The sequence below is a fragment of the Schistocerca piceifrons genome, chromosome 8 (assembly GCF_021461385.2).
Source record: "Schistocerca piceifrons isolate TAMUIC-IGC-003096 chromosome 8, iqSchPice1.1, whole genome shotgun sequence".
In the NCBI taxonomy this organism is placed as follows: domain Eukaryota; kingdom Metazoa; phylum Arthropoda; class Insecta; order Orthoptera; family Acrididae; genus Schistocerca; species Schistocerca piceifrons.
Window position 1 is genome coordinate 4,428,639 of NC_060145.1, and position 24,382 is coordinate 4,453,020.

Below are 24,382 nucleotides of genomic sequence, written 5' to 3' on the forward strand. Positions count from 1 at the left end.
ATTCTCTCTTTCAAATTCTGAAGGTGGCAGGGGTAAAATATAGGGAGCGAAAGGCTATTTACAGTTTGTACAGAAACCAAGTGGCAGTTACAAGAGTCGAGTGGTATGAAAGGAAAGCAGTGGTTGGGAAGGGAGTGAGACAGGGTTGTAGCCTCTCCCCGATGTTATTCAATCTGTATATTGAGCAAGCAGTGAAGGAACCAAAAGAAAAATTCGGAGTAGGTATTAAAATCCATGGAGAAGAAATAAAAACTTTGAGGTTCGCCGATGACATTGTAATTCTGTCAGAGACAGCAAAGGACTTGAAAGAGCAGTTGAACGGAATGGATAGTGTCTTGAAGGGAGGATATGAGATGAACATCAACAAAAGCAAAACGAGGATAATGGGATGTAGTCGAATTAAGTCGGGTGATGCTGAGGGAATTAGATTAGGAAATGAGACACTTAAAGTAGTAAAGGAGTTTTGCTATTTGGGGAACAAAATAACTGACGATGGTCGAAGTAGAGAGGATATAAAACGTAGACTGGCAATGGCAAGGAAAGCGTTTCTGAAGAAGAGAAATTTGTCAACATCGAGTATAGATGGTGGTGGTTGGTGGGATATTCAAGGGGGACTAAACAGTGAGGGTCATCAGTCCCCCTCGGGTATAGATTTAAGTGTCAGGAATACATTTCTGAAAGTATTTGTATGGAGTGTAGCCATGTATGGAAGTGAAACATGGACGATAAATAGTTTGGACAAGAAGAGAATAGAAGCTTTCGAAATGTGGTGCTACGGAAGAATGCTGAAGATTAGATGGGTAGATCACATAACTAATGAGGAGGTGTTGAATAGGATTGGGGAGAAGAGAAGTTCGTGGCACAACTTGACTAGAAGAAGAAATTGGTTGGTAGGACGTGTTCTGAGGCATCAAGGTATCACCAATTTAGTATTGGAGGGCAGCGTGGAGGGTAAAAATCGTAGAGGGAGACCAAGAGATGAATACACCAAGCAGATTCAAAAGGATGTAGGTTGCAGTAGGTACTGGGAGATAAAGAAGCTTGCACAGGATAGAGTAGCATGGAGAGCTGCATCAAACCAGTCTCAGGACTGAAGACGACAACAACAACAACAACATAGGTCTCATGCCATTATTCCTAGCTGAGTTCAACTCCCTCTCCTTGGTGCTCTTCTTTGTTTTGGAGCTTGCAATGATATTCCATGAAACATACATTCTCTCAGCATTTTCCAGCTATGGTGGATGTGATGACAGCGTAATACGTGGAGTATCAGCCCTTTTCTCCGGAGAAACCTCATTCTCTGTTTATTAGGTTTCCCCACATCTTTATTTTGATTAACTCATTAATTACGCTGTCCCAGAAACTTGGCCTTTGAACCATGACAGTGATCTCAACGTATTTCTTTTCGTGGTTATATTGTAAGCAGTAGTTGACAACAGCTTATGTGCTCAATTGTATTAGTCAGGTGTGTCACTGATGTTCCTGGCAACTCTCATTGACTGCCTTGATAATCCATTCCATTTAAGACATGCCACTTTCGCATTGAATGCAATACACTTGGCTTTTGGAGAGGTCAATTATCTTCAACATCACAAAGAAAACTTATCTTTATTGAAGGGAGCGAAGTACACTGGATGTTGTGTGTGTGTGTGTGTGTGTGTGTGTGTGTGTGTGTGTGTGTGTGTGTGTGTGTGTGTGTTTTACAATCTTTTTGCATATTGGGCGAGCATAATGTAGATAAGGAATTCTTGGCTTGTCTTCCACAGGCATTTTTGATTTTTGGCTGAAACCCCTGTCCAGTTTGCCAGTCTGAGTACCCATTTCTTTGGATCACTATTCCTGAGTGTTGAAATTCTTCAGTGGGGCTCTTCTTGTCTGAAAGTGTTCTAGCTCTGCAAACCAGGGTCTTCAGCACTGAATTCCTTTGTGGCTGATAGTGATGGCTAGAAGTGTGGAGATAGGTAAATGTGTGTAGGTTTTCTATGTGCACTTCCACTCACTGATCAGATTGGATTTCAAGCTTCATCATGAATTTTTTATTTAAAATCTATCCATCGTAATATAAAATTCCTGATAGAACTTTAAAAACAAGGCTAACTATCTTACCTTTACATGTTATTAAAGAGATGAACGGCCAGATTCCTGGATCACAGTGCCTGTACACTGAAGAAATGGTATAGGCATGCATATTCAAATACAAATAGGCAGAATACGGCACTGCAGTCGGCAGCGCCTATATAAGACAAGTGTCTGGCTCAGTTGTTAGATCGGTTACTGCTGTTAAAATGACAGGTTATCAAGATTTAACAGAATTTCAATGTGGTGTTATAGTCAGCGCATGAGTGATGAGACACAGGATCTCCGAGATAGTGATAAAGTGGGGATTTTCCCATATGACCATTTCACGAGTGTACTGTGAATATCAGGAATCTGGTAAAACATCAGATTCCATCTTCTCTGCGGCTGGAAAAAGATCCTGCAAGAACAGAAGCAACAATGACTGAAGAGAACCATCCAGTGTGAAAGAAGTGCAACCCTTCTGCAAATTGCTGCAGATTTCAAAAATAGTTCAAATGGCTCCTATCACTATGGGACTTAACATCTGAGGTCATCAGTCCCCTAGAACTTAGAACTACTTAAACCTAACGAACCTAAGTACATCACACACATCCATGCCCGAGGCAGGATTCGAACCTGTGACCGTAGAGTTCGCGCGGTTCCAGACTGAAGTGCCTAGCACTGCTCAGTCACAGTGGCCAGCTGCTGCAGATTTCAATGCTGGGCCATTGACAAGTGTCAGTGTGTGAACCATTCGACGAAACATCAGTACATTCCAATGGAGTTGGGCAATCCTATCAAGACAGTGCAACACCCCACATGTCCAGGATTGCTAGAGTGGCTCCAGGAACACACTTCTGAATGTAAACACTTCCTCTGGCCAACAAACTCACTAGACATGAACATTATTGAGCATATTTGGGAAACCTTGCAACATGTTGTTCAGGAGAGATCTCTATCCCTTTGTACTCTTACGGTTTTATGGACAGCTCTGCAAGATTCATGTTGTCAATTCCCTCCAGCACTAATTCAGACATTAGTCGAGTCCATGCCACGTCACGTTGCAGCACTTCTGCGTGCTCGTGGGGGCCCTACATGATATTTGCCAGATGTACCAGTTTCTTTGGCTCTTCAGTGTAGAAAACATATACACACTGAGCTCCACCTCCAGGCCTCAAGCCATCACCATCTGTCACAAAAAAATTCAGTGGGAAAGACTAGTTGTAGAACTGGAACTCTTTCGGACAAGGAGAACTTCACCTTAGAATTATAACACCTGGTTGCTGAACAAGTGGCAAATAACATTTTACTCCCTATATTTTACCGATTCTGCCTTCAGAATTTGTTTCAAAATTGTCAAGAAGTTTCCATAAATCTACAAATACTATAAACTTAGCTTTGTCCTTTTTTTTTTAACCTGTCTACTACAATAAGTTGTAAGGTCAGTATTGCATTACATTTTCCTAAAAATCCCAAGAACTCGTTTTCCCCCAAGGTTGACGTCTAACAGTGTCTCCAATCTTCTGTGAAGAGTTTGTGATGGTACTTGGCAAGCAAGCGCTGTTAAATTGGTGGTTTTATATTATTCACACCTGTCAGCACCTGCCTGTTTTGGAATTGAAATTATCACAGTCTTAGTTTGCTAGTATTTCACCAGTTTCAGACAACTTCTCCATCAGGTGGAGCAGTTTTGTCATGACCGGCTCTCCCAGGAATCTCGGTAATTCTAAATGAACGTCATCTACTCCAGAGGCCTTGTTTCAACTCAGTACAGTTCTCACTGAGGCAGTATAATATGCCATAAGACACAGTGCAATAAAGGTCATGCTGTGTGATACTTATCTGTTCGACAATCGTGTTTCCGGTGGGGTGATACAATATGCAATATGATACACGATGCGATTCAATATATGACAAGCAACAAGACAAAATAAATCACTTTTTTGCCTCACGTCCAATCATGAGCTGTTCTGAAGAGGACATTATTATTGTTATTGTTATTTTTACTCATCGTTACGTAAAGCTCAAAAAACTGAAAAAAAGTAAAGGAAATATTGGGTGCACCTATACAGTGCTGTTAATGTCACACAAAGTATGGGTGTAGTTTCCTGTGGCGCATCTCAGGATGAACGCGAATTCCACCGTATGAGTCCAAACGAGGCACAGCATATAATTAAAGGCTTTGAGGCAGAGCCAACCTAAAATATATATTAAAATAAATTTCTCAGTAACGTATTACGGAACCCCATTAAGTTTTATTTACATTCCCTCTGCAAACATGCCTTCACCTTAGCCAGATTATACTCGCATATTTTATTTTCTCAGGCTTATCTGACATTTGGCATTACCCCCAAAGGCCTCACACTTAAAGTTCCCATCTCTGGCTGCAACCCTTCTTTCCATCAGTCCCTATACCAGTTCCAAACTGAACAATCCATTGCCCTCACCCACCTAATCCTTCACCTACACATCAACTCAGCCAATGAACACACCCGTCAACTCCTATCCTTAATAAAAGTCCTCAATCTTTCCTCTTCCACATCCACACCGGCTATTCAAAGCATCCTCCTACAGGCCAACCGCAAATTATAACAGCATGCCACCCTTCACCTCAAAAAACTATCCAATCTCCTGGTTTCCCACGTCCGGAAAGGCAACTCACTCACCCTTCACAACCTTTCCAGCAAACCTCAACCTCCTCTCATTGCACACAAACCCAGTCTCTCCCATCTACTCAATCTCCCACTTCCAGCTCCACTCCCCCCAAAACCTCAAAATTCCAATCAACACAATCTCGAACCACAACACCCTAATTCAGTAGTTAACCTTTCCTCCAAACCTCTCTCCCAATCCGAAACCTCTGTCCTATCCAAAGGCCTCACCTCCAGCCCCACTCCCAGATTCAACCAAACAGCCCTCGTCAAAGATTTACTGTCCTACACTCGTACTCTCTGCTGGAAGTATCACTTTGCCACGAAGAAAAATGATCCTAATCCTACTCCTAATGGTCCAACTCCCCAAGACACTATCCAAATTGAACGCTGCCTGGAACAATTCTGTCCTCAGTCACAGCGGGACCCACCTCCTCTTCCTCAAAATCACCCTCACCAAACCTTCCAGGAATTTCTTACTTCCAGCCTTGCCTCTCAATCCTTCTTAAAAAACCGTAATCCTACTCCCAACATCACCAGTGCTGAAGCCCAGGCTATCCGTGATCTGAAGGCTGACCGGTCCATCGTCATTCTTCCGGCGGACAAGGGTTCCACGACCGTGGTACTTGATCGTTGGGAGTATGTGGCTGAGGGACTGCGTCAGCTTTCAGACAACACCACATACAAAGTTTGCCAAGGTAATCCCATTCCTGATGTCCAGGCGGAGCTTCAAGGAATCCTCAGAACCTTAGGCCCCCTACAAAACTTTTCACCTGACTGCATCAACCTCCTGACCCCACCGACACCCCGCACCCCTACCTTCTACCTTCTTCCTAAAATTCACAAACCCAATCATCCCGGCCGCCCCATTGTTGCTGGTTACCTAGCCCCCACAGAACGTATCTCTGCCTACGTAGATCAACACCTTCAACCCATTACATGCAGTCTCCCATCCTTCATCAAAGACACCAACCACTTTCTCGAATGTCTGGAATCCTTACCCAGTCCGTTACCCCCAGAAACCATCCTTGTAACCATTGATGCCACTTCCTTATACACAAATATCCCGCACGTCCAGGGCCTCGCTGCGATGGATCACTTCCTTTCACGCCGATCACCTGCCACCCTACCTAAAACCTCTTTCCTCATTACCTTAGCCAGCTTCATCCTGACCCACAACTTCTTCACTTTTGAAGACCAGACATACCAACAATTAAAGGGAACAGCCATGGGTACCAGGATGGCCCCTTCGTACGCCAACCTATTTATGGGTCGCTTAGAGGAAGCCTTCTTGGTTACCCATGCTTGCCAACCCAAAGTTTGGTACAGATTTATTGATGACATCTTCATGATCTGGACTCACAGTGAAGAACAACTCCAGAATTTCCTCTCCAACCTCAACTCCTTTGGTTCTATCAGATTCACCTGGTCCTACTCCAAATCCCATGCCACTTTCCTTGATATTGACCTCCACCTGTCCAATGGCCAGCTTCACACGTCCGTCCACATCAAACCCACCAACAAGCAACAGTACCTCCATTACGACAGCTGCCATCCATTCCACATCAAACGGTCCCTTCCCTACAGCCTAGGTCTTCGTGGCAAACGAATCTGCTCCAGTCCGGAATCCCTGAAGCATTACACCAACAACCTGACAATAGCTTTCGCATCTCGCAACTACCCTCCCCACCTGGTACAGAAGCAAATAACCAGAGCCACTTCCTCATCCTCTCAAACCCAGAACCTTCCACAGAAGAACCACAAAAGTGCCCCACTTGTGACAGGATACTTTCCGGGACTGGATCAGACTCTGAATGTGGCTCTCCAGCAGGGATACGACTTCCTCAAATCCTGCCCTGAAATGAGATCCATCCTTCATGAAATCCTCCCCACTCCACCAAGAGTGTCTTTCCGCCGTCCACCTAACCTTCGTAACCTCTTAGTTCATCCCTATGAAATCCCCAAACCACCTTCCCTACCCTCTGGCTCCTACCCTTGTAACCGCCCCCGGTGTAAAACCTGTCCCATGCACCCTCCCACCACCACCTACACCAGTCCTGTAACCCGGAAGGTGTACACGATCAAAGGCAGAGCCACGTGTGAAAGCACCCACGTGATTTACCAGCTGACCTGCCTACACTGTGATGCATTCTATGTGGGAATGACCAGCAACAAACTGTCCATTCGCATGAATGGACACAGGCAGACAGTGTTTGTTGGTAATGAGGATCACCCTGTGGCTAAACATGCCTCGGTGCACGGCCAGCACATCTTGGCACAGTATTACACCGTCCGGGTTATCTGGATACTTCATACTTCCCACCAACATCAACCTATCCGAACTCCGGAGATGGGAACTTGCTCTTCAATATATCCTCTCTTCCCGTTATCCACCAGGCCTCAATCTCCGCTAATTTCAAGTTGCCGCCACTCTTTGTCTTTTAATATGTCTGCTTGTGTGTGTGTGTGTGTGTGTGTGTGTGTGTGTGTGTGTGTATAGCCGTCCTTTTTTCCCTCTAAGGTAAGTCCTTCCGCTCCCGGGATTGGAGTGACTCCTTACCCTCTCCCTTAAAACCCACATCCTTTCGTCTTTCCCTCTCCTTCCCTCTTTCCTGATGAGGCAACAGTTTGTTGCGAAAGCTTGAATTTTGTGTGTATGTTTGTGTTTGTTTGTGTGTCTGTCGACCTGCCAGCACTTTCATTTGGTAAGTCACATAATCTTTGTTTTTAGATATATTTTGCCTACGTGGAATGTTTCCCTCTATTATACCCATATCATTGTTTATTATATTGTTTTGATAGTGTTAGAGACACTTTCCTTGTTTCTGCCATTGGCTGTTTGACTCAACACTAGAATGAGTTTGCAAATGTCTAGGCAGAGTGCACTAGAGTACAGTAACATAAGTGTCACCACGTAGCAAGTGTTTCATGGAGGATTAGAATAAAAAGTGCATGAAATATACCCCTTACAAGAAATATGTCCCAGTGTCTTTGCTTGCTGACTGTGGGTAATGTTTGTTTTTAGCAAGTTTCTTTTTGTGACTTCATTATGCATCAGTTTAGTGAGTTTTACTTCCTTGCAAATAACAGCAGCGCATGAGTAGTTCAAGAACAACTCAATATGAATTCATTGTGCAATTTATCAGGTAAAATTTTGGAACTTCCAGTTAGGATGAAAATGAAGTAAGCTGGTGCACTCAGATTCAGTGTAAACATGTATTAAGAACAAAAACAGTGTAAATCCAGGTAAGGGTATACAGACAATTGTAACAGAGCAATATCAGGGTTGTCACAAGTTCTGGAAATGGGGGAATATCGGGGAATTTCAAATGTGTCAGGGAAATTTGAAAAGAATCCTGGAAAAATCTTGTTTGTCTCAGTAGGTGAAATGGTTTGTTTACTGGGATTTCATGCATCATCACTGGCTGGTCACAGCTGAGCACGTGCGCCACTTCCCTACTCCTTCATTCTTACTGCTTCTCCTATTTCTACCACTACCCTCAGCTTGCAGTCAGTGTTGCCACCACTTCTTGCCACTAGCCTAGCAGCTGCCAATGAGAGGCAGGGAGGCATGGGGAGTGGTTTGTTTGTATCTGATTCTCAGGGACTGTTGACACAGTGACCGGAGACAGTGGTCTCGTATGTACTAGTTGTGTCTGAGTGATTGTGTGAATGTGCGTGTACTCTCGTTTGGTCACAAGTGCTATGGCCAAAAATTTAGTTGTGAGAGTGTGATTGTCTTTCCTACCTGCCGTGGCTCATCAATCGTCTTTACAGTGAGTTGCTACCTATCCTCATTAGTATTGATTCTGAGTATTCATGCAAGTTATCTGTTGGATAGATTGATCCACCATGGTCTCATTTCATCAACATGGTGTCTGTTACACATGAATCACTGGCCAAATGAGTGGGCTTCCATGACAAGCCAAAACCACCCACTTCCATGAAAGGCCAAAACCACAGGCCATTTCTGTAGGTATCTCTAACGGATAGAGCCTGCCAATCTGAAGCCCATCGTGTCCCACTAACGTGCGTGCTCTGCCCATCGGGTCTAGTCTCACTGATCTGCCTGCAGGCCAGATATGTTTGTGTGTGGCGTAATGTGGCGGATTTTCTTGGTTTATCCATGGACCCAGGACTGCAGTGTTCCTCGGCAGGTCAGAGACCATGGGCGATGGATTTCAGGAATTGCAACTCTCGCATCAAAAGTGCTTTGTACAACGCGGCATTTTATAGACATTTATTCCAGTACATTTTGGCACTTCAAAAGTAGTTTATATATTAGAAAGTATGGACAATAAGAAGAAAATTGTGGCAGTTTGTACTCAGGTATTTCTTGAAAGAAAAATCACACAATACCTGTAAAAAAAATAGACATAACACAGTGGGTAATAACCAACAATAACGAACATAGTAGAACCAACATTTTATTGTCGGTCACCTATAGTGTTAAACTCTTCCCCACCTTATACACTTCTTTCATGATGCCTACTTTCTTGTAAGGTTATTTCTAAAAGCAGTGAAGGTATTTTAAATCTGTCTTATGACTCCAATGAATTGCATATTTTTGTCAACAAATGTATTTCATTTTATTGAAGTAAAAATACATCAGTAGTCTCAATGAAACATGTATACCATTTGGCTTGATTTCTCCATCTAAAGAGGTCATTACAAAAGATGTTGATGTTAGTATTAGAGTTGCACTCACACGTTTAGAAATACAGAAGTCCTTAATTTTTTTTTGTCAACTTATGTCTTCACTTACCCTTGAGATCTCAAAATATGTCAGGTAAAAATGCTAAAACTTGTCTGGAAATATCAGGGAATTTCACTTGAGGAAACTTGTGGCACCCTGGATGTACAGTGCAGCTGAGAGGTTGTGTGCCCTATATCACTTAAAATGCATATTTTTGTATAATACAAAAGTCAAAATATGACACATATGGTCTGTACACTTCCATGATGGTTGCTCATGTTACTTATGTCAGCTAATTACAGCACCAGATCCAGGACATCATGGAAACATCACTGTTTCATCATGTGAACTCAAAAACTGCAGTTTGATTGCACAAAACATTAATTGTCTGAAGTTTAGAAGCTCAAGTACCAAAAACTATAAGCATGCAATGAAGGTAACATACACCACATAAAGATCCCTCCAACACACATCTTTTACAATAATTTGTTGTGGTAAACTGTCAGGAAATGCGACATTGGGGGTTAAATAAGCTACTTATAGATTTTATCTTGGAGTTAGCTTTTGATGTTATTAAGTAGTTGATTATGAAGCGGAAAGAAGATACAGCATGTAAATGATTGACTAGAGTGAGATATTTCCCCCCTCCTGAAACCCTGGTTGTGGTGACAGACTGATCTGTAGCGCAGCCTGATGTGTAGGTTAGTTTCGATAATGTTGCAGCCTTCCCCAGTATGGAAACCATGAGCTGCACCTGACCCAGACAGTTTTAGCTTTTTGGAGCATCTAGTATCAGGTACTCTGACAAAGCAGGACTTGTTGTTTCTCCTGATGAGAAACTACTCTTTACAACAAGGTAAGTTTGTGAAAGTGTTAGAATACTGCCATGAATCATTAAGTTTTAGTACGGCAACCTAATGTGATACTTCATTCAGTGAAGTACATATACAGTTAATAGTTAATAGTTAAAAGTTAGAGCTGATTAGTATTTTAATGTAGTATCTTAATGATTCAGCTTCAGAGGTAGTCACAAGAAATGTTGAGGGATTTGAAGTTATATGAGACACCATCAATGTTGTAGCTGTGTGGAATAAGAAAAGGCTTGAAATGTGAGAAGCTCATGATGATCAGGAAAATTCCATCTCCTCCTCTGTTTCATCCTGCTGTTCATTCAGAAGCAACAGGAATTTTGCCTTTTAGAGTTCTTCTATTCCTGTTACTAAATTTCTCGGACTCTGGAAGCTTGGACTGAAAGACGGAGGGGGGGGGGGAACATTCACCATCATCAGCTGATGACTCCTGACTTTTTTTCCATTTCAGTAAAAAGTTCATTTCCAGTCAGTTGGTAAATGCTTTTTTGGCATCACACTTGCTGGCTTCAGCTTTTCTGTGTGAGGAAGGCAGTTGTAGTACCATGTCACATTCAATCATATCATGTGTTTCTCCTGACATTTGACAACTCTCCACATTCTGAAGGCCTGTGATAGACTGTGTTGCACTTAAAGCTACCGTGCCGTCCCCATTTTCTTCCTGGAGTGGAGAGACATTCCCAGAAAGGGAGACCTCTTCATGTATTGGCGAAGAAATGAGGGGGGGCGCAAATGATGATTCATGTTTCATTGACTTTTACGAATCCTGATTTTGAAGGTTTCAGAAATCTTTCAAAACTAGTGCAGATGCTTTCCAGTGATCACAGCAAATGTGTTGTGAAAATGAATGCAAAATAAAGTATATACGAAGTAGCAATATGTTTAAAACTATGTTTCTATGCTTCGAAACCACCTGACAGTTTTATAGACAAATGATAACTTATTTGTATGTAAGATGTAGGTATTTTGTACATTTTCAGTATTTTTTTATTGAAATATTTAATTTCTAATGCTGCATTAGAAATGTCCCATCAACTATTCTTGCAGGGAGAAACTTTCAATACTTAGACCTACAGTTACGTAAATGAAAAGGTACCATTAGTAACGTCGTTCGACCAACATGTGAAGCTTCTTGGACTCATCTGCAACCCTTATTTATGCCTGTCCCAGATAAAAATATTTAGGAAGTTATTGCACATTGATAAGCTGAGCTGTGGAATCTGCCAAATTGTGTCTGTGTCATTGACAGCAAATACATGTGGGTAATTGAAACACAAATTACAAAGGTTATTTGTCAACTGTGCTGATGGCTGTTGCTGATGCAAATGGCAGATTTACACCAATTGAGTTGGTGATCCTGGAGGGAACACCAGTGGAATGGTATTTTGCTACTCTTTATTCATAGACAGTCAAAAGTATGCAAACTGAATGTCCCAGATCCTTCTTGTGTGCCAGGAGATTCAGATGATGAGCTGTTCCTGTACTGCTTTCACTTTAATTCAGTACCTGATCTGAACGTTTCCAAAAAGCATGTTGAATGATGAGAAAAGAATTTTCTGTTTTTTATGCCATCATTGCATACAACAATTACTCTTGAACTGTGTCGTCAACTGTTCATTGAATCAACCACAGGCAAGCTGCATGTTTGAATGTACTGAAACTGGGGCTTGTTCAGTTTGTATACCAACAATTAATGTTTCCAGAACCTTAAGTGGGCTTCACCAATTAGTTACAAATGAAGTAATTTTAGAATACAATTAACATTTCACAGTCACAGACCAAAAACATAGATTTGTTATCTGAACAAGGAAGTGCAACAACAAAAATAGGGAGTTAAAAACAATTGTGTAGATTGCACAGCAGTTTCTTACCTGTTTCCTTCATTTCTATTGCTATTTTCGTCCATGCTAAGCTGGTCACATCTGCCCTTGAATATGATTTCACTGTGTGATTCTGTATATAAGGTCTTTTTCTCAACAAGCTGGACAAATATGATCACCTTTGACCAATCCACAGAAGGAAGTGCACAGGTCAAGACATCTTTCGAGCTTGAAAGCATGTATACAAGAAATTATTTCTGTATGTTTTGTCAACATACAAAAAAGAAACATGAGAGAGCTCTGCCATAGCAAATGTACAATATGTATTGCGTACTTCCTCAAGCCTGGAAAGGGTCATGGCTCTCCTTCCAGCATTAAAAACAATTTCAGAATGTTAGCTATACTTTGTACTCAGCAGTGTACGCTCTAAAATGCACCAAACATAAACTGACCAGCAACCACATTTTTCAAACTTTTCAAAATATGTGCAACATTTTACTTTATCTTGAAGTATCACAGTGACTGTGGGTAGTAGCAAAATTAAAACCAGTTCATTATCGAATTGTCATGTCAGAGTATAAAATGCAGAAAAATCTACTTTGTTAACAAATAGTTTCTTTGAAATCGAATGTCAAAGACTGCATAGTGAACATGTGTGAATCCCAAAACAGTAGTTTGTAATGTTTTGCTCAAAAAATAAATGTTTTTTATAAGAAACTAATTACAGGGATGGGTATAGGTTTGCTACATCGACATGAAACATTTTTTTAGGTACATTTGATGATTTGAAATTTGTTGCCTTGTATATTGAAAAACAGAAGTTGCGTCGAGCAGTCAGCACTTTGTGATGCGCTGGGCACTATGACAGAGATATGTATCAGTGTTGTATCGTTGTTGTCCCAGTGTGAACCAGTTAAATCAATTGCACTGTGTTTCTAAGCACTCCACTGATGACGGTCGCTTCTGTGTTGTATTGCAAGTATCGTATCGCATCAGTGGGAACCGTGCTTTAGACCTTTCAGTGCTCTGCCAGATTCTTGTTCATTTATTTTTTCTTCCAATTATAGTATTATCTTAAAGTTCATTTCCCACTGTGTAGCATTTCTACATTTTAATTTTTATGTATTTATTTTTTTAAATATATTCCTTCCATATTGAGTTTTCCATTCTTTGCTTTCTACTGCCTTTCCATCTGAGCTCTTGATATTCATGTGGATGTTTCTCTTTTCTCCAAAGGTCTTTTTAGTTTTCTGAGTTGTAATAGCTCTCTCCCATAGTCATAGATCCATCTGCAACCTCGAATTTGTTCTCTAATCATTTGTGCTTTGCAATTTGCATATTCTGTCAGTCTCATTGTGTAGATTTTTTTTTTCTTTTATCTGTTTTATTGTACCCCATTTTTATATTTTATCCTTTCATCAGCTAAATTTAGTTTATCATATGTTATCCAAGAATTTGTACTGGATGTTGCCTTCTTGCATATTTGATACTCTGCTGCTTCAGTGTTTCATTTCTCAAAGCTACTCATTTGTCTTCTGTTACATTTCTTTCCCAAATAGTCGATAGTTGCCCAATGCTTCTGTTTGAACTGTTATCAATTTCTTGTTCTTTGAATTTATCATGTCCCATCCTCTTCATTTTCCTACCTTTCTTCGATTTTTTTCAGATTAAATCTGCCATTCATAACTAATAAATTATTGTGTTTTGAAGTTCAATATCTGGTTTTGAAGTTCAATATCTGGTTTTGGAGTTCAATATCTGGTTTTGGAGTTCAATATCTGGTTTTGGAGTTCAATATCTGGTTTTGGAGTTCAATATCTGGTTTTGGAGTTCAATATCTGGTTTTGGAGTTCAATATCTGGTTTTGGAGTTCAATATCTGGTTTTGGAGTTCAATATCTGGTTTTGAAATCTCTGCCTCAAAATTATATTATCCGTTTGAAACAGTCGAGTGTCTCCAGGCTCTTTTCACTTGTACAACAGTCTTTCATGATTCTTGAACTTGTCTTAAACAGCTGGTGAAGACAATTTGGATTCCAGCGATGAGAAGGTAGTGTATAAAGGAAGGACACTTACATAAAGCAGTCCAGCACATGGTAGTTGTCATCTGCACAGAACATAAACAAGGAAGTTCCTTCCAGAAAAGTGTATCTCCCTGGGCTCCATACTCTTGTATTTCAGAACATTGTTCAGTTAGCAAAGGAAAAAGGACTAGAATCAAGATTAAGAATCTACATTTATTTGAATTCATTAATGTGGCCATAGCAATCCTCCTTTTATTAGCTGTTGTCAAAATGTTACATTAACTCAGTGCACCTGCTGCACTTCACTTAGATACTGTGTGTTACTGTGATTAGTACCTGAAATTGCTTCTGGCATACTACCGTAATTTTTATGCTGATGTATTTGGCAAAGCTGGCATTGTAATATTCTGAAATACTGCTATTTTAAAAATGAGTCAATTTGTTTCAGATACGCAGGGATGGGGAGTAAGCCCACGAGGTGCAGGATATCTGTTTGGATCTGATGTAGTGTCACAGTTCAATGCTTCTAATAACATTGACATGATATGTCGAGCGCATCAACTTGTCATGGAAGGGTATAAGTGGCATTTCAATGAGACAGTTCTGACTGTGTGGTCAGCTCCAAACTACTGTTATAGGTAAGTGGTACTTAATAGTGATAGTAATTATACTCCGTATGTTTGTCACTAGCATTACTTGGTGAAGCATCACAAGGATATCTTGAGGGTTTATTAAATTGCATGCAAATGGTGTCATTGCATATGCTGATACACTTTTCAACTCAAATTTTAAAATTAAATTCTAAGTTGACAGTTAGAAGCCAAATATATTACCTGTGAGCCAATAGTAATTGGAAACATTAATTGTATATTGGTGGAAGAGATTAAAACTACCCCAAATGGAATCAGAGAGGCACTGCTCACCAGATGCAAGCACACCTTTTACTGGAAAACTTCAATGTAATTGCAATATAGCTGCCTTTTGAGTAATTGCCTATTTTTCGTTTTGTAACCTACCTTAGTTGTGAATAACAATGTGTGAATAGTTAAATTATTTTTATAGAAGCAAGTCACAGCAGTAGAAAATTGTACCAAAAAGTAGACATACCATCAGAGGATCAGTGCTTGGTACAGGGATTTTCAGTTGACCCTCAACATACACAAATGTAATATATTATACAGCAAAAGACCCATTATGGATTGGTTATACAATTGCAGAACAACACTGGAAACAGTCACATCCATAAAATATCTAGGAGTATGCAGATACGTGGTTTGAAGTGGAACGACCACATAAATCTAATCTCGGGTAAGGCAGATACCAGAGAGATTCACTGGAAGAAACCTTAGGAAGTATAGTCCACCTAGAAAGAAAGTAGCTTACAAAACTCTTGCTCGACCAATACTTCAATATTGCTTGCCACTCTGGGATCTGTACCAGATAAATTGATAAAGCAAATAGTGGAGATCCGAAGAGTACCAGCATGTTTCATTAAAGGTTCATTTAGTAAGCACAAAAGCATCATGGCAATGCTCAGCCAACTCCAGTGGCAGATACTAGGAGATTCATTCTGCATCACAGTGAGGTTTGCTGTTAAAATTCTGAGAGTCTAAGTTCCCAGAAGAGGCAACCAATATATTGCTTCCTACCGCTTATGTTGTGAACAGACTGTGAAAAAAGAGAGATTCAGGCTCACATGGAAGCTTATCAACAATTGTTCTTCCCACAAACCATTCGTGACTGGTACAGGAAATGGATGAAGTGGCAGTCGTACATGGAGTAGTCCCTGCCACACACCGTTTTGCGGCCTTCGGATTGTAGATATGTCTTTCATTCGGCTTTGGTAAATTTGAAATGTGCTTCATAGTAACTTTTATTTTTGATGTTCGTAGTGTTTGTCTCGTGTTTAATCTCGAACTATGTCTAGCATGATGATGGGACAAGCCCAACATGCAAAGCGAATTGGAGAGGGAAAAAATGTTTTACATCAGCCAAGCTTACTAATTTGTCTTTTGAGTGGGGGAGTGCTGTGTGTGTGTGTGTGTGTGTGTGTGTGTGTGTGTGTGTGTGTGTGTGTGAGGGGCACAACAGAACTGTAGGCACCTGGAAAAAAGTACCGAAGCAAGTAACAGCCGTGGATGATTTCCAGAAAGGCTCCATTTGTTTTAATATGTTTAACTACCGTGAGAAAAAGGAACACACAGTACTTCCAAAACTGCTAATGTTGCCTTTGAAAAGAGATCTTTGTAAATGCAGTAAATTTTCATAGAGTGCAGTGCTGAAAGATTCAGTTGTTCATGGATGAAAAATATTAATGGGAAGGACAGATGTTGTTGAGTATCAGTGCAGAATCCTGTGGAAGGTTATGAGTGTAATTTTTGATGATAATGTGTGGCTAGAGGAGACAGTGGTGTTACCTGTTGTAGATAGATGATACACTACTGTTATATGCAAGTAGAAACAGGCCAAGTGAACTTCAGTCAGGCTGGCAGTACTGTCATGTTTACACTCGAGAAAAGAGGAGGTAGTAATAGCCTACACTCCAGTACTTTTACAAGTGGAGCACCATCACAGGCTACACATCTGTATGCCAGTGCCCTGCATAGCACAGAAGTTAGAGGTGTAGGCGCTTTTGTTTGACAGTACTCCTCGGCCACTACAACTTCCCTAGCTTTTATTCACAATGCAATATTTATGAATCCACATTTTGTTTAAATAAACCATTAGTCACTTTTTATGTTTCTTTTTTTCATGAAAATCTAATATTTCCTTTCTTCTTTATCTGCTGTCTTGTTTGTTCAGGATAACTCCTTTATTTTGGCACCTTTTATTAACAAATTTCAAGACAGAACACTTTTTCTCACAAGGGGAGGCACAGGTTTGGGAATCAGGACTGGAGACCATACTGAATAGTGATGTAGGTTGACGTACCACCTACCTCACACTAAAGTGTGGAACAACAATGCGTCATCATACAGGAGGTATCTTCAAAAATCAGACGAGTTGAATTTACTTACCACCCACTAAAATGGCACCAGTTTTCATGGTGCTGAGACAGCCGAGCGGGTATGATGCTGGATTGGCACACTTGGGGTCAGTGTAAGTCATACGATAATTTCATTTCTTTAAATTTTTGTTGAGTATCAAATTATGTTGACATATATGATGGAAAATAAGAGAAAACCACTGAATTTGGTTATACTGGAACCTGTCACTGTGACAAGATGTCAGCCTTACACTGTTCATGGTGCAAAAACAGTTCTTTTTATTTATTTATTTATTTATTCATTCCATGTGATCTGATAGTACACAGCGTGTTGCAGATGACGGAAAATATCAGTTAACATTGTTACCAGTGTTTCTATGATGGGGATCACTCATAAAAATCATAAGTTGCAACCTAACAAACAGAGATGTATACCCCTTCTGCCTATTAAAAATGAAACCAGTTGTATTTTAACTCTGTCATGTATTTTGTTAGTAATGTAATAATGACAGTTATTGTCTATTCTCAAAATTAAAAGTAGAATAAGACTACACAAAAAGAGAGAAGAAACACAAATAAATAGGGTCAGGACCAAACCCAAGCCCCTCATCATATTAGAATAGGCCCTTACACATGTGGCAATCCACATGCATTCACACCCATCCACACAGGTACTCCGCAGGCCGTCACATGGTGTGTTGTGGAGGGTACCCTGCACCACCTCCAGGGGTTCCCCATTTGAGTTGCTGAAGCATCTACATAATACGTGTTGTTCGAACCTACCGGTAGCAAATCTAGGAGCCCATCTGCGAATTTCTTCAATATCTTCCTCCGGTCTGACTGACGTGGTACGGATCCCAAACACTTGAGCAGTACTCAAGAATAGGTTGCACCAGTGTCCTTTATGCAGTCTCCTTTACATGTGAACCACTCTTTCCTAAAATTCTGTCAGTAAACCAGAGTTGACTGCTCAGCTTCCCTACCATAGGTCTCGCATGCTCGCATGCAGTTTATATTGCTTTGCAGTGTTATACTCAGATATTTAAGCAACTTGACTGTCTCAAGCAGGACACCAGTAATAATGTATCCGAGCATTACAGATTTGTTCTTCCAACTCAGCCTTATTAACTTAAATTTTTCCACAGTTATAACTAGCTGCCATTTGTCACACCAACTAGAAACTGTGTCTAAGTTGTCTTGTATCTTCATACAGTGACTCAAGTTGACACCTTACCATACATCATAGCTTCATCAGCAAGCAACTGCAGATTGTTGCCAACCCTGTCTGCCAAATCATGTATGTATATAGAGTACTACACTGGTCCTATCACGTTTCCCTGAGACACTCCTGACGATACCCTTGTCTGTGACAAACACTTGCTATCAAGGAAAACATACTGGGTTCTGCTACTTAACAAGTCTTCGAATCACTCACATATCCGTGAACTTATTCCATATGCTCATACCTTTGTTGGCAGCTTGTGTGTCAAATGCCTTCCAGAAATCTAGAAATATGTGTCTGTCTGTTGCCCTTAATTCATAGTTCACAGTATATCATGAGAAAAGGACAAGTTGAGTTTCGCATGAGCGGCGATTTCTAAAACCATGCTGATTCTTGGACATAAGCTTCTTAGTCTCAAGAAGCTTTATTATATTTGAACTGAGAATATGTTCAAGAATTCTGCAGCAAACCAAAGTTGGGGACATTGGTCTGTAATTTTGTGGATCCATTCTTACACCCTTCTTATTCATCGTAAAATCAAATTGGGATTCCACCCAGACTGAAGATTTGGTTGCTTTCAAATCTTTCAGTTGGTTCACTATGCCAAGGATGCTTATTATTATGTTGCCCATATGGGAGTCCATCTGATTGTAAATTGATGGTATGTTTGTACAATTCTCCTGTGTGAACGGCTTTTTGAACATGAAATTTAAAACTTTGGCTTTTGTTATGCTATCTTTGTGTCACACCAGACTGGTCAACAAGGGAATGAGTGGAAGACTTATATCTACGTAGCAATTTTACATAGGCCCAGAATTTTCTCGGGCACTGTGCCAGATCTTTTACTAAGGTGTGACGGTGGTAGCTGTTGTACGCTCCTCACATACATCTTTTTGCAGATGCATAAATCTCTACTAACCTTTGCTTCTTGTTGTTGTTTGTGCATTCTCATTTGAACCGAGAGTTCAGCAGCTTCTGCTTCCTCAACATCTCTCGAATTTCATAATTAAACCATGATGACTCTTTTCCATCCTTTATACACGTACTAAGCACACAACTCTAGACTACGATTTACAATCTACTTGAACTTTGTCCATAATTCCTCTACATCCATCTTACTAAAACCAAGTGATGTTCAGTTCACTGTCTAAATAACCATTGTGGCTATAATGACATAATGATCACTAGTCTTTGCTTTATACTGACATTTTCAATAAGGTCCAGCCTATTTATAGCTAAAAGGTCTAAGATATTTACATGGCTTGTGGGATTCAAGCTAGCTGCTAAAGACAGTTTTCAGAAAATGTGGTCAGAAGTATTTTCACATGACTGTCTGTCTGTATTCCCCAACAATGAATCCATAGACATCGCAGTCTATGCTCGGTATGTTAGTTTCCTCCCCACCAGTATTGCTGATCTGGGTGTTTACACACTATTGACCATAGACTTTCTTCAAATGACTCTAGAACGATTGCAGGGGAATCGTGTGGCCAGTAAAAACATCCAACAATTAACTTGGATTCACCTACCCCTGTTATATGTAACCCAGGTAACTTCACTGCCCCTCTCAACTTTGACCTCAATAGAGAGACTATTTTTGTGAACTGCAATGAACACTCCCCCCCCCCCCCCCCCCCCCATATGGCCTCTAATCTGTCTTTCTGATACGCATTCCACCACGGACACCGCTAAATATCTCAGAACTTTCCACTTTGGGTGTCAGTATTACAAATACTTCAATAGTCTACTGATAAAATTTTGACATCCCACGTGTCTTTACTCAGTGCCATCTGACTTACCTTGCTGCCAATCGACTGGCGAGTGTTCGTCAGAGCTCCTCAAACTACTGCACATCAATGTTTAGCACTATTCTAAAAACTGGCACCACAGTAACAAGTCGTAAAATTCATATCGATTGCTTTCAGAGGTACTTTAGTGTGAGGTACCTGGCACCAAAAATTGTCACCATTCAATCTGTCGGTGTTTCTTTTGCTGCCTGGAAGTGACGTAATCTGTGTACATTCTCACAAAATTGGGTTTCAGCTACATTGGCAACTTAGTTTTATTAAAAATAATGTTCTTTGGATTCAGGATATATAAGATACAGTGTCACAATTGCAATTCACACTATGTTTGTCAAACTGAATGAATCTATGTTACCTGGTGTAAGGAATATTCATATATGGTGAATGAGAGTGCTTCCAGAGTTGATGTGGGTACCAAAAAGATGTAGCAGGAGACACCCAAAATGAACTTAGGATTTTACATATTGTGTCAACATGTCAGGTCGAATTCACTTGAGGAAATAGAAACTTTTTGCCATTAAACAAAAGAACCTGAATGTTCACTTCACAAGCAGTGAGTATTTAACTAATTACATGTTTCAATACAGTTACACTAGCGGAGCACATTGCTGGCTGGGGTTTGGTGATGTCCAAATACAAGGGGCAGTCAAATTAGATAAGGGGGGGGGGGGGGGAGTAGATAAACTGTTCATTATTTCAGAAGTAATCACCATTATTTCAGAAGTAATCACCATAAATGTTAATACACTTGTCCCACTGTGAGGCAAGATGGTCAGTGCCTTCATGAAAAATGTGGGCAGGCCAACATGTTGCCAAGGTTGTTTCAACTCTGTTGCCAAAGTTTCACTGGAAAAGCCCTTACAAATCCTCCATACAATCCCAATCTTTACCCATGTGATTTCCATATTTTTGGAGCCCTGAAGAAAGACATTTGTGGCCGTTGATTTGATTTGATTTGCTTTGTTTTGGACAAATAGGTGCCTGCCTGGGTACAATCGTGGTTCAGCAGGAAACTGCAAACATTTTTCCATGCAGGCTTAACAATCTTGGCTCACAGTGGGACAAATGCATTATCAGTTGTGGCAATTACTTTTGAAATAACAAACAATGTACTTAATTAGCATTGGTTGCTTGTGTGCTTTTAAAAAATGTACTTACTTTTTTTTCCATGACTGCATCTCATACGGAGTCTCTCTCATCAGAGTCATAAGGTGCAAATTCTCTGATGTATTGACAGATATTTGCAATTTTGTATTTATGGCATGCAGCTGGAGTCAGCACAAACAAATGCTGGCCATCATGTCATGGATGCGACACCCAGCATTGATGGAAAGTGTCAGTGTGCTTCCTGTTAGAAGTAAAATTACTTTTAAACCGGAATTTTACATGCTCATTCGAGAGTGCAGTCACAAATCAGTCTAGTACAATATTCATTTTACCAGTGTGTATTAATAGGGGCAGTAGTACGCTAAGAATAATGAGTACTCCAGCAGTGACAGCACCGCCCTGGCCCGTGCGGACTCCATCACCATGCGGGAGCCTGCTGCTCATTTGCTGCTGAAGCACCAGTTATTTCTCTTGTTTTGCTGTTCCTTATAGTATATATCAGTAAAAGAATGTCACACTAGAGTAATCTGGTAGTGCTCTTATCAAATGGACACACAAAATTCCAATTTAAAACTTTGTGTGTGTGTGTGTGTGTGTGTGTGTGTGTGTGTGTAATGAGAAAGAGACTGATGTATTCTGTTAGTGCTGGGCACATCCAATGAGCAGTATTTGTTTGGGCTGACACCAGCTATACATTGCAAAAACGAAATTGCAGGTATTCGTGAAAACACCAGAAAGAAATGTCTGACAACTCTCAGGAGAGACACCCAGTATATAGCAATAATAATTACTCCACAAGAAAATAGCAGAGTAAGGCATAAGACACTCACATTGGCGTGCACATACAAGCATTAAGTGTTTTAAAATTTGTTTGAGTTACTAAACGGCGTAGTGCTACACTCAGCATACTCTTGTTGTAGGTGGTATGCCATTTCTTTCTGATCTTTCAGTTAACTTCCCCATCCAGTCACTGGGGGCAACCTAGATTTTAGCTTGGGACTCCAAATGGCGGTACAACCCAGCATTTTTCATATTAGCAAATTGTTGTCAGAAGTGAAAGAAACGATAAGTGACAGAAAAAAATATTAGGACAGGGAATGGAAAACCAAACCTTTTGATTTGTAGCCTGACCGTTCTCTATTTAGTCACTGAGCAAACCTTGAGACAAATGGCAGCTATAAGTACAGTACCAATGTCTAATAAGAGAGTAACTGTGACAAAACGCGTTTGTCTTCATTAATGAATAGGTCACATTTCTGACAGAATGGTTGAAATTTATACAGAAAATGCGCTTTTCTGAACACAGGCTTACTCCAGTAATCATTAACATAACAAGCAGAATGGACGAACGGATGTGCGGACACACACACACACACACACACACACACACACACACACACACACACACACACTCTCTCTCACACTCTCTCTCTCACTCTCTCTCTCTCTCTCTCTCCCTCCCTCCCCCCCCCCCTCTCTCTCCCCCCCCCCCCTCTCCTGTTTGTATATCAGATATCCCACAGTTGGTACGCATATTGCGTGAAGGTAATATTCTTGCATTGTGAAGTTATAAACACTGTGTTACAACACAAAACTCTCTTCATAATTAGGCCCATTCGTCATGTGTTGTGGCCTAGTTGGCACTGGGATGCCTTTATACTTTCCCTTTTAATTTATGCATAGAAAATAAATATTTTCATTCTACTGTAGTTAATGTGACATAACTTTTCCATACAATTACATTACTGCTTAGCATTAACAGTAGGTGTTAGCATAACAGTTTTTTCCTATATCGTATCTGTCAGAAAGTTCTTGTCAATACCAGCAACATGGCTTGTGCTGCTGATCGTGTCACTGTTTAGAGAAGTGTTCACTTACTTGCAGAGTTCTCACATTATTATTGCTTTTTCAGATGTGGGAATGTTGCAGCAATTTTGGAACTCAGTGAGCATCTACAAAGAGACTTCACAATTTTTGAGGCTGCACCACAGGAAAGTAGAGGAATACCATCAAAGAAACCACAAGCTGACTACTTCCTCTGAAGTGTTTTAGTGTTTAAGTTCATTCATGTGTGCATGATGTCAGTTTGAGAGTGGGACGGAAGTCATTTCATCTGTGTACTTGATATGTAAAGAAATAGAATGAATGTGGATTATTTTATTAAATATCATCTTCAGAATAAATGTGATTTCTGGCTTTTGTTATAAATTTTTAAAAAATAAACATTTGTTTTCATTTTTATGTAAGATGTTTTTGAGATGAAGTTTGATAATAAGGCTGATAGTTATGTTCTAAATAACAAATGTGAAATTTTTCCATGTGTAAAAAATTAAGACAAATCATTTCCAAAACTTGATCATTGTCTTTAGTTCATGCATTTAAAATTAAAATATGATTGCAACAAGATGTAATGTACTTTTGCTCACTATCATACACCATAGTGAAAGGACAGGTTTCTTTGGAAGATCTCTGGACTGGTTCATTTTCAGTAACATCAAGAAGCTGCCCTAGTTCCCACTTCTTGCTAGACTTTATTGTTCCTTGTCTCTGTTGTAGATAACTCATGTACATATGTTTACCATACTCTGAAGATGTTCCAGACATCAGGACATTAATAAAAAATGTGTGTCCTGTCCAGTAATTTATGTGAATTGCAAGAACCCAAATTGTATTTGTGTTGCTAAAGCTACTGATATCAGTTTTTTTGTTTTTACTCCACTTTATAGTAGATACCAAAGTTTTTTCAGACATAAATGGTTATAAAAACACTTTTCACAGGTTAAGTGTGAACTATATTGCAGTGTGGCATGGTGTCGTAAATATATTGATTATATAAAATGCTGTTTTTCATTATAGTCCTTCCACCAACATAACTTACATACATTCTGTAATTAGGCTCAGGTGCTGCAAGCAGCGTCAGTGCTTCTACCAGTACATTTAACTTAATGTCCCTTTTTTTTATTTAAAAAATATCACTTCCGTTAATCGTGTTAAATGACACTAAGTAGTCTAACAATCTGAGTTGCAGCTGAGACTGTTCAGCATTGTTTCATATCTCTCGAAACTGCGGAATCTGGCAGGCAAGCTAGTGTACAGTGCATGCAGAATGCCATGGTCGCTAGATGTGCAGTCGGTTAGGGAAGTG

The 24,382-nt window shown here is 40.2% G+C and overlaps 1 protein-coding gene across 1 annotated transcript in view; it reads left to right on the forward strand.

The window, feature by feature from the left end:
* LOC124711326 (serine/threonine-protein phosphatase 4 catalytic subunit) overlaps positions 1-23,643 on the forward strand; it is a 42,534-nt gene extending 18,891 nt beyond the window's left edge. Inside the window, exons 6-7 of the mRNA XM_047241346.1 lie at positions 14,566-14,755; positions 23,150-23,643. Of these exons, the coding sequence (XP_047097302.1) occupies positions 14,566-14,755; positions 23,150-23,279 (320 nt within the window). The 3' untranslated portion in view covers positions 23,280-23,643. The remainder of the gene's footprint in view (positions 1-14,565; positions 14,756-23,149) is intronic.
* Positions 23,644-24,382: the final 739 nt, after the last annotated feature.